Source organism: Malurus melanocephalus, unplaced genomic scaffold (genome assembly GCF_030028575.1).
Source record: "Malurus melanocephalus ecotype Western Australia unplaced genomic scaffold, MMel_1.1 scaffold_221, whole genome shotgun sequence".
Lineage (NCBI taxonomy): Eukaryota > Metazoa > Chordata > Aves > Passeriformes > Maluridae > Malurus > Malurus melanocephalus.
Window position 1 is genome coordinate 1,222,347 of NW_026623453.1, and position 11,761 is coordinate 1,234,107.

An 11,761-nucleotide genomic window follows, 5' to 3' on the forward strand; every position below is an offset into this window, starting at 1 on the left:
TGCCTGGCAAAAACAAAAAAAAAAAAAAAAAACAGAGCTGCAACAGTTATTACCATTCATCAAAACTTCTACCTTGTTCCATGGGGAATTGCCTGTTTCCCCTACCTACACCTGAGAATGCACCTACACCTGGGATGCTCAGGGTTAAGAGAAACCACCACAACACAAACATGGAGATCCAAGATGTTACCAATTACAGCTCTTTCCACTGCCCACCATACAATTGGTTTGTCTCAGCTGATGCTGCACCCCAGTACCTTTTGCTCTTTCTCACCTTTTTCTTTCAACAAAAATAAAAATCAATACCCCYTCAGAACCAACACAGTCATGGAGAGATGGAAAGAAGAGTGACAGGYGAGACCATTCCCAGAGAATGGGTCRGATCCTGCTGCATTTCACACCAGCAACAAGAACAGGCAGGGCAGCAGAGAGCAGCACATGGCCAGAGTAACACCCTTCTGTGAGCAGGGGAAACCACAGATAAGTGACAGTTTATTCACTGTCCCCTTGYTTAGAACCACTCCATCACTGATTATTTTCCAACCATTCAGTATTTCACCCAAATAAACAGATTTAGTAGGAATTTCACACCAGCAAAAAATAGAAAACCAAGATCCTGCTCAAACTCTAACACTACTGAAGGCAATGTCATCTCCACCAGGCCAGGAGAACAGAACTAAGCCACAGCAGCAGAGCCTYTGGCTGCCTCAGCTCAGCCAGGACCACGTTTAAATGATCACATTAACCATCACATTTCTCCCACCTGGTTAGAAATCCCTTCCCACCAAAGGTTTCYGATCAACACACACACGTGCTGCAGTTTGTGCCAGAGATGGGCACAAAAAGGACCTTCAGATTACTGGCATKGAAATTTGGGACATCCACGAAGTCTGTTTCAACACCACCTGAGCCAAGCATGGAGCACACGAAGCACTGGCCTTACCTGATGGTCCCCTAAAATCCCCAGGTGGCAGTGCCAGCACAGAGGGAGGCTGAACTGGCTGAGAAAGTGCAAGCAGGATCACCCAACTCCCAGCCCAGGAGCTTTACCCCCAGGCTCCCAGCTCCCTACACRCCTGGGGATGAGCTGCAGCCCAGGGAAAGGTTTGTGCCATGACCACCAGAGCAATAGGGCATTTCCCATGCCTGGGAGAAGCCACAGGCTCTCCCTGGACCACAGGAAATATGATCCAAGCCAGATGAAGCATCTGAACATGCACATCTGTCAAACTGCATTTAGGAATGGCTTTTTGTTTCTCTTTATGTTAACTTTGAAATTTTCTAATTTTTTCAAGTGGCCACATCAAAGGAAGAGAACATCTTGTTTTCACTCTCCAGGAGTTCTGAGGTGTCAGAAGTGAAACAGTTCACCAATTTTAAAAAAGTTTGGATGGCCAGAAGCATTTGAAAGAAACATTTGAAAGTCCCTAGCAGTTCTTGCACAATAGCCATCTACTTTTCACAAAAACTATGAACACATTCTGAACTCAAACATGCCTTGTTCAGCCCAATTGTTAAAAGAGCAATGCTCTATGTGAGACATGACCTTTTGTAACCTATTAAATGCCTCCTGGCTGTCCATTTGACCCGCTCCCTATTCCAGGACAATCTCTTTTATTAACATTCCTACACCTGCACACTGCACTCCCTGCCTTCTCCCAGCATTCCCAAACACACACAGTAATCCTCACAGGGGGCCAAACACACTTCACTGCTGCTGCCTGCAATTAAAGACTTTGTAATTAAGGCAAATGAATGTTTGTGTTGAATGTTTGTGTTGTTATTCCAACCCAATCACATCTCTCTTTCAAAGTCATTTGATTTCTCATCCCTGCACTTGAGGACAAAGCTCAGCTCCCCCCAGAAAGCTCATCAGGGGTCCCTGAGCCCACTGCTCACATGGCACCATGGCTGGGCAGCACCAGCCCCACCAGCCCAGCATGGTTACTGGCCAGCCCAGCATGGTTACTGGCCAGCCCAGCATGGTTACTGGCCAGCCCAGCATGGTTACTGGGCAGGGAGGGGCACACAGGGGCCCTTGTGCACCCCCCAGCCCCAGGAACACAGAGCACAGCCCCAAACCCAGCTGCCGACAGATTTTCCTGCAAAACCTGCCAATAGAACTGCTCCAGCATCTCAGATTTGGACATAGGTGTCAGCAGCAATAAATGCTCCCCAGTGAGCTCCCTGAGTCAGCCCTTCGTGTGCTGTGTGCGTGGGAGTTCTCAGCTCAGCCTTACACCAGGCTTTGTGCTCTGGGCTTTCTTCCTTCATGAGTCCGAAGCCTTGTCTTAAAAGTTTGCTGGAACACATAAACGTGACATTAGCAATTTAACAAAACCTGCTCCAAAAAGCAAGGAATGAAGTTYCAGACARTGTGAAATACTCCAGCTGGAAGAGRTACATGACTTGCTTGGCTGCTTTTTTGTGCTGTGTCTCAGCACAGTAACAAGTAAGGCTGTGCTGATGGGGAGCTAACTCAACACAGTGAGGTTAACTGGAAGAGATAACACACACCACAGACTGGAACTATCGCTCCAATGGAGGAAAATAGGAGAAAATCCACTTCCAGAGACAGCACCCACACAGGCACGGCGAAAAATCACACAAAAATCCAGCTGAACACCACATTTATTGGTTGATCCTTAGCACAGGAGCAGCTCCAASCAATGCCACATCACAAGCCCAGGTACCCAGCCCCTGCTAGGGCTTGAACCTTTCAGGCAGCTGAACACAGCCCTCCAAGGTGAGCCTTCCCAACCCTGCAATAAAACTCAGCCATCATGCCCATTCCTGCAGCTCACCTTTCCAGCTGCCTCAGCTCACTTTGTAACACATCCCCATCCCTGTCCCCCTTTATCCAGGATGGCAAAAATCAAACCACCACTTCATCCTCTGAGACACCCAGTTTCTCCAGCCACAGAATACGAAATTATTTTTCCAGACCCTGCCAACRTGCTGTGAAGTGATGTCCTTGAGATATTTGGGACATGTGATGCAAGTAGAAGGCCACGTCCAGAGCTTATTAAATGTCTGCATTAATGTTCTGGTTTTARTTAAACTATTTGGCTTATCACTGTTAGTTTATTTTCTTTCCATTTCCTTTGTTCAACAACCCCATTATACACCTGAAAATTACTTYGCCAAGTTTTGGGGTTTTTTTTGCTAAATTATCATTTTAGCATTTTYACAAAATAATCACTTTGGTATTAGGCAAATTCTCTTCCTTTKAGAGTGTTTTCCAAGCATCCAGTATCCACATGGCTAAGACACATTTACATCCCAATTTATTAATTGTGGATAGTAGGGATATCAGCCTAGACCCACTGCCATGAAACATCAGTGGTAATAACACAAACTTGTATCATTTATGGAGTTTGGATGTAAAAATGATACAACTTCAGGGACGTTTACCACCAAAAAAAAATCAACTTCAATCACATTCTAACAGCTAATTTGACAGTTACCTGTTAGAGGCTCGCGTTTCTACTCTGCAAACTACAGAGGCCACAGAACCCATGAAAGTCATTAAACTGGGATTTACTCTCAATTCCCACACCACCACATACCAATCTCCAGTGAGAGAGGACAAAAACGAACAGGACATTCACACCCAAAATCTTTGTGGAAGATCCAGCACAGAGGCAAGGGAAACAACTGCCAATGCAAGTTCAGTGCTGCTAGAGAAGGATTTTTAACTTTCAGTCTTGCTTGGGATGTCTCCTGACCCACCTAAGTGAGCAGAGCTGGCTGGGTTGGGGTTTTTGGGGTGAAGGGTTAGGCACAGGGGGAAGGGTGCATTTAAAAGTGTGATGTTAAGGAACCTGAGGGCTTTGTACTCAAGGGAAGCAGCACAGCCCTGCCTGGAGCTGGTGACAGCCCTGAGAACTGAGGAGAAGCAATGAACTGCTCAGGGTTTGTCACAGAGTTCCCACTCCAAACCTGACTGCAGCACAGCTCCACCTGCACAGCTGCCCTCCCCATGGCACAGGCGGGCTCCAGTCCCGCTGGGCACACACAGAACATCCCCCAGGGCACACAGAACATCCCCCAAACCCCAGGCACATACAGAACATCCCCCAGGGCACACAGAACATCCCCCAAACCCCAGGCACATACAGAACATCCCCCGGGGCACACAGAACATCCCCCGGGGCACACAGAACATCCCCAAACCCTGGGGGCACAGAACATGCCCTAGGGCACACACAACATCCCCCGGGGCACACAGAACATCCCCCGGTGCACACAGAACATCCCCAAACCCTGGGGGCACAGAACATGCCCTAGGGCACACACAACATCCCCAGGGCACACAGAACATCCCCCAAACCCCGGGCACACAGCAGGGTCACAGAATGGGTAACGCAGCAGTGCTCGTGCCTATAGCAACTCCTGTACTGCAGACCCAGTATTCTGTATTCTCTGCAGTGGAAACCTCACCTTGGTACCTCGAATCAAACTCGTGGCAGTCCTTTGGAAGTCACCAGYCCCCTCTGCACTCAGTGCTTTTACAGCAGGGTAAAAGCTTAACTAAAAAAAGGGGGGRAAATTGCTATCAAACAATAGCCCATCCACAGTCAAGTTTCCTGCAGCTGACGATAAGAAAATATTTGTCCCCATTCATAACACAGGMCCCTGTCCAAGGCACAGTTATCCACATTTCCCATTCAATATTAATTGTACACGTTACATGAAGCTAGTACTTAATAAAATAAAAACACACATATCCCACAGCTCTCCCCTACAGTGTATCACTTCCCAGCTTCAAGGAGAGCCATGAGGGTGTGCATGGCCAGCAGGGACTGCAAGAGGCCATCCCAGGAGCATCCTTCATAGCCCACTTCATAYCCCAGACAAGACTCCTCCTTTCCAGCACTGCAGACTTGTGTCACCACGCTCTTCTCTCATGTAAATTCCTTCTACTTTCTCTCCCCGCCACCTTCCTACTCCTTCCCCCCTTTGGATGATGCTCCAGCTAATCTCCATCACTATTTAGTGTGATTTCCTTGCCTCATTCAGGGCACATGCTCCTGGTAGCCATGCACCACAAGGACGCTGCTCCTTCATGCTTCCCSAGCATCTCCTCCTGAACCTTCGCCGTGAGCACACACACATCCCTTGCCCAACCCCCTTTTTGAAGGATTTCTTGCATTTTGGCTAGAAAGGCCTGACCACTCTCAGATCAGTTTCAGCCATGCATTTTCCAGCTGCAGCAGGGAGATGAGCAAAAACCAGAGCTCGGAGGTACACAGCGTGTCTGAACACTTCAGGAGACCACACCATGGGAGCTATTTCGGTGTTGAAGGCAAATTTTTCAAAGGACTGCCTAAGCTGAAAATGCTGAATTATCTTAGCTGCTTGCTAACACTGAATTGATTTCTAGGCTCAGCTAGAGAGAAATATAAGGTAATCACCAGACAAAAATCTTTGCTGTCTCCCCAAACAATATGATGGAAAGATCCAATATTTCACAAAGAAATTTTCAGAACTCCTAAGACTGAAAACAACATCACAGCAAATCTCTTGTTCTRGTTACCAACTGCAAGTTCATCTAAATTACATTCAAATTTCATCTCTAAGCAATAGAGCTTCTAGAGACTCACCACTGTTACCTGTCTGATTTTTGATCTCACTTGCATAAACAGCCTCCCATCATATCAAACTGCTCCCAGAGAACAAGCACACAACTCTGAATTCATGAGCATAYTGGGGTCTCAAATCTAGATTTACATGGATGGCTATGCACATAAAGGGCAGAGAGGGCCTGGCAGGGTTTAGAGATCTATTTCTTCCCTCACCTAGCAGGCCAAAGGCTTTTAAACACCACAGTTTTATCAGCAGTGTTTCTTGGTGGTGCTCCAAAAACACCTGCCTGTACTACTGGGGGGCATTTTGGAGGGACAGGAGCTCTCGAAAGCCAAGGCTCCTCTCCAGGGGAGGCATGGGCAGTGCCAGACAGAGGGCTGCAGTTATTAACAGAGCCCAGATCTGTGTCCCACTCTGAGATATCCCTCCCTCCATCTCGCTCAGGTGTCAAGGAARAGGCCTATTCCTGCAGGGTGGAGASAAAGGTGCCTGTGCAAGGCAGGACAGGGGACAGTCCTGTGACAGGGTCACTCACTGTCACTGAGGAGGRAGCACCACACGTGGTGTGAGCTCGCTGTGCTCTGCATCTCAGCCGGGACAGAGGCGGGGTGAGGCAGCAGCGAGGGCTGGGGGAGCTCAGGATGGGGGARAAGCACCAAGGGCACTCCCTGCACAGGGGAGCTGAAGGACAGCGCTGCAGATTGCACAGGGAGTCTGCACTCCCCACCTGCCCTGGCTSAGACGCCTCTCCCATCTTTAGCTGAGGACAGTGAGACAATTCAGCCACTCCTCATGCTGCATCCACMCCCTGGCCAAGATGAGCAGAGCCCTGGCTGGGCAGTGGCTGCAGCAGGGTGTGAGTGCTGCCAGCACACCTCCAGCCACCCCCTGGCCCTGCTGGCACCAGCAGCAGAGAAATCTCTTCCCCATAMCCCAGATCTGCACAACTGCTCAGCACGACACRTCCCAGCCRGGCAGATGACTAGCCATAGGTTTAYAGGCAGCCCCACAAGGATGCATGACTTGATGGGGTTGCCAAAATCCAGCTTTCACCTTACACGTTTTTTTTCAACACCTAAACATCAAACTGAACGTATTCTGCAAAGAAAATAGAATTTAAGGCAGTGCCTGTGCTCATCACCTTCCAACACCCACAAACATCCTGTTGACACCTCAGGATGAACATTCAATTTAAAAAACACTCCTGAAACAACTCTGACCTCACCGTGTATCAATGTTCAGCTCAAAACATGTGAGTGAATGTACTTTTTAATTACCTCTCTTCTCAGCATCTGTCATTAAACCAAGCACATTCACTAAACTGTCACCACCTCAACAGGGGACAGGCAGAGGTTCTCGGAGGGTTGAGGAGGAAGGGGTTTGGGCAAGGAACGCACAGGAAGCAGCTACAAAGGGAACAAAGTCTCACAGCTTTACCCACTCCAAACACAGGCTGCTGCCCAAGGAAGGGTCTCAGCCTCCTGGAGCCCTGTGCACCCACGGCCTTGGGTCAGCTCAAGCCACCTCTTCAACGAGGATTAAATGGAGCAGCTCACCAATCCACACCCAAACCCTCTCTCTTCTCCCTCCTCCTCTGCAGGCTTTGTTTTCTGTCAGATCAGTGGGTGCAGGTGGCTGCAAGGTGCCACCGAGGGGAAGGAAGGGTGCTGCCCCTCAGCCAGGCAGCTGGGCAGGAGCAGAGCCTTTTTTCGGCAGCATTGCGACTGCATTCACATTAAACTGAGGGTAGGACGGCATCTTCCCTCTCCCTGCAGAGGCACTGAGGTCTGGGAGGAGAAGGAGGAGCACAGAGAAGGTGCAGCAGCAAAGCAGAGCTCCCGGCACCACTCAGGGCTGCTCGGAGCAGCATGGGCAGACAGCTGTGAGCCCACCAGAGCCCAGGGCTCAACCCTGCCTGCCTGGGCTCCCCTGAGCTTCTGCACAGCTCACACTCTGCACTGCTCCTCCATCCTGCATTCACCTGTCCCAGACTACAGGGCCCTCCTGCAGTGGAGCAGGGAGGTCTGGAAAGGCAGCAGGGACTGCCAGCACCCTCAGGGGAGCACTCACACAAACTGCCCCACAGGCAGCAAGAAGGCCAGGCAGAGCTGCTCCTCCTCCAAACAGGGCTGACGAGTCCCCTGACCTCAGTTTCAAAACAGCACACTGCTCAATTTTTAGTATTACCAGGGGTGTGGGGACCAGACAGCAGCAACATGATGACAGGACACGGAGCACAGAAGATACCTGGTGCCCTCATATCAGCATTAACTGACTGGATAATTGAGCTCATCTAATTAAGGAGCAGTAAACTGTCTGCCTTGCTGGACTCCTGGCTCAACACCTCTGCTCTCCCAGAACACSCACCACTCCTCTGAGTGTGCCATACACCCATGCTAGGCACTTCACAGCTCTACACAGACAAACTGCAATGCAAACCAATGCACTTTCTCTGCTTCCTTTTATTAACTTGCGTAAGACCCTCTCAGGTAAGCTGAACTAAAACCAGCAGACTTCTCCCCATTCTGCTCTCACWCTCCTTAACCCTGACCCTACACAGCCTGTGGCAGCCCTGCCAGCCTCTCATGCACTGGCTCAGCCAAAGTTCAACATTCACCTACACAGATCATCTGAACCAAAAACGTGGGATCAAGCCCACCACGATTTATCAAAACCTCAACAACTCACAGAAATCAGCTTCTAAAGCACCCAGGTTTCWGGGTTTCGTCTGCTTCCAGGGTGGSAGTCACAGCAGTGGTCCTTTCGTGTCACCACAGCACAGGCCCCCAGAGCAGCCCCCAGGCTCCACAGGCACAGCTCACTGCTCCTCCTGCACTGGGGACCCCTCCCCAGGAGATTTGGGGCTGCTGCAGCACACTGCTGTGGAACATGGATGCAAGTAGTGACACTCGCAACAGCCAAACTCGAGTAAATAAGACAATCTGTCCGCAATARAGATCCCCCATGGCGGCTCTGGGAGCCCCTGAGAGCACACCCGGCTTTCTCAGGCCATTGCAAACACCTCCCAGAGGCTCAGGACGCCTTCTTTCTTACACTCACACCTCACTCCTCAGTCTCTCGCTGCACACCACGGAAATGTRAAGGTAACGCTTGTGGCAGTTCGTGTGTCACAAGCCCCATCCAGCTTCTGCCATACTCTGAAGGGARCCACAATCGTCCTCAGCGGGATTCCCCTCAGCTGCTCAGGAGCATCATCCCATGTGCCARCACTGCAGAAGATGCATCGGGTGATCGTCAGCTTTCTTATCAGCTCTGGACGGATGAAGGAAGGCAGTAAGCACTGCACTCAGCTTCCTTTGTCTGGGCACAAAAGCCAGAACAAGCTCTGCCACTGCAGTTTACAGAACAGTTTTCCTGGTAGRGAGAGTGCTGCTCACTTAGCTACCTCCCCGATCGGCCCAGGTCTCTCTCCCACACAAAGGAAGAGAGCTCTGCTACTCGTTCTTTCCCGGCAGAGCACACCGATGCTGCGCCCAGAGCACGCTGAGCCCCGCGATTAAATCAGCGACCAAGGCGACACACGGGTGTCCATCGCCAGGAACGCACCCGGCCRGGCAGCCGCTCCCCGCGCCCGGCAGCGCACAAAGCACGGAGGGAACCCTTYCCAAAGGCCTCACACGGGGCTGGCTCACCCGCAGCCCTCCACCTTCCCAGGGCTCTCCCTCCCCGCCCTGCCGAACTGCCGCAGACCCGCMCGGGAGCCCTCGCTCCTCGGCCGAGCAGGGAGCGAAGGCGCCGCTCCCGGGGCTGCCCGGCCTGTCCGCAGTCCCAGTGCAGGGCAGCCAGGGCAGGATTCATGCGCTCCAGGACCAAMTTTCCAACAGACATTTTTATCCTGTGCCATTCACTGTAAAGTACGAGAGACAAGGGAGCTTAATCTTAACTAACGTGGCTACCAAACACGTGCGCTCATTCTCGTTTCAAGAAGTAACTTTTCTTCTGTATGCAAGAAACAAAAACTCAGCAGATGACCAACAGGCCGATTTAACCTGAGCAAGGAGCGAGGACTCTCCTCTCCTACAAAGTCGCCTCCGGTCCCAAGGATGTCCCTGTGTGCTGAGCAGAGCCTGCGAGGCCTCACGGGGCGGGAACAATGCTGGGCTTCCACAGGTACTCTCAACTAGCACTAGAGATTTCATCGAACGAGGCTCTAAAGACTGCTTCAAACCAGCCATACCCAACATCTGTAAAAGTTACCACAGACTGAGAGCACGATCGCAAGCACTACAGCCTCTGCGTGCGGGACGTCTACGGGGAAGCCTGAACAGCCCGTGAGGAAGGAAGGCAAACGAGAAGCAAATGACTGCACAAACTGCTCGTCACACTTCAGACAAGCGCTCCCATCCGCACGTGGAAAGGGAAGCAGCACACAACAACCCGGCAAACCGCGTTAGGAAAGGAACGGCGAGAGTTCACGTGCCGGGAGTGAACCACGATGCGAGCACTTCTGACACCATACAGCGTTTGTGGCCATGTGAGCCTCCRGCACGCACCTGGTCCAGAGGAGCCGCGGGCATCGCACGCCCRCCTCCTCCACGGCCGAAGCCGCCCGGCCCGGCAAGCCCCGCACACCGCCGCCCTCCAGCCTTCCGATCCCCCCGCCCCACTCACCGAAGTACTCCTTTTTCATGTGCATCTCCAGCTCCTTCTCCAGCTCCAGCGTCAGCGCCTCCAGCCGTCTCTCCGCCTGGCTGGGGCCGCTCTCCCGGCACGGCGTCACCTGGTAGGGGAGCTTGAATTTGGGAGCCGGAGTGGAGCCTTTGGTCGGGCTGTAGGCGTAGGGGGGCGGCGGCTCGGGGGCGCCGGCCGGGTGCTGCTGGTCGTGCCGCGGCGGGGACTGGGCGAGGATCCGGTGGTACACGTCCCCCAGCTCGGGCACGGCACCGTCCTCCTGCAGGCCAGGCCCCAGCAGGGACGAGCGTGGCGACGGCAGCTGCAGCTCGGGGTAGGCGCTCATGGAGCCGCGGGAGCTCCGCGAGCTCTGGCTGGAGATACTGGAGCGGGGGCTGACTACGGCGGGGCCGGCCGAGCCGCGGCCCTCGGGGCCGCAGAGGCTGGAGCGGGGACTGGCCAGGGCGAGTCCGGCGCCGCCCGCCCCCTCGGGCTCGGCGCTGCCCGGAGGGCCGTACCTGGAGTCCGAGTAGCTGGAGCGGGGGCTGGCGGTGCAGGAGTACTGGCTGGCAGTGCTGGAGCGGGGGCTGGCGTGGCGCTGATCGTAGCCCATGCTGATGCCGCTGGTGCGGTTGCTGCTGGGCTTGCTGCCGCCGCCGTCGTAGCCGGTGAGGCTGGCGCGGGGGCTGGAGTGTTTGCTGGTGTCGCTGGCCGTGCTGGCGTAGCTGGAGCGGGGRCTGAGGGCGGCTCCGTCGTACTGCACCAGGCTGGCGCGGGGGCTGCCGTACTTGTCCTGCCCGGGCACCACTAGGCTGGAGCGRGGGCTGGAAAACTTCTCGTAGGACAGCGCGGCCGCGCCGCCCAGGCTGGAGCGCGGGCTGGAGAACTTGCCGTGCTCGGCGGAGGGGCCCGGCGAGGCAGAGGCCAGGCTGGCCCGGGGGCTGGCGGCGCCGAACTTGCCGTCCGGGCCGCCGGGCGCCCGCCCGCCGCCCTTGGCCACGTAGCCGCCCTCGTAGGCGCTGCCCGCGGCGTAGCGGTAGCCCTCGGCCGAGTAGCGCTTGCCCTTGTCGGCAAAGCCGCTGTAGCAGGGCAGCGCCACCTCGGAGCGGGTGCACAGCCCCTCCTCGCAGCACGGCGGCCCCGCGCCCGGGAGCGGCTCGGCGGCGGCGCGGCCGTTGGCGCGGAGCGGGGCGGCTTTGCCACAGGGGGCGGCGGCGGGGAAGCCTTCGGCGGGCGGCGGCGGCGCGGCGGTGCCGTTCATCTTCCGGCCCCGCTGCTCCGCCGTCATGTGGGCGGCGATGACCCGCTTGGTCTCCTCCAGGTCGGGGTGCAACGCCAGGTCCCGGCGGCCGCCCCGGCCGTACGGACCCTCCGGGCAGGGCTCGTAGAGGGACAGGTCCTCCATGAACTTGGTGGCCTTCAGGGCCATGTCCTCCTCGTACTTCTCCATGCTCGGCCGGAGCCCGGCGGCGGGGCGGGAGAAGGCGACGAACTCTCCGCGAAAGCGCAGCCCGGAGCAGAGAAAGAAAAGGGGTTTAAA

General features: G+C 54.2%; 1 protein-coding gene across 1 annotated transcript in view; it reads right to left on the bottom strand.

Moving 5' to 3' along the window:
* WTIP (WT1 interacting protein) overlaps positions 1-11,748 on the bottom strand; it is an 81,727-nt gene extending 69,979 nt beyond the window's left edge. The window contains exon 1 of the mRNA XM_057374293.1: positions 10,222-11,748. Coding sequence (XP_057230276.1) covers positions 10,222-11,671 — 1,450 coding nt within the window. The 5' untranslated portion in view covers positions 11,672-11,748. The remainder of the gene's footprint in view (positions 1-10,221) is intronic.
* Positions 11,749-11,761: the final 13 nt, after the last annotated feature.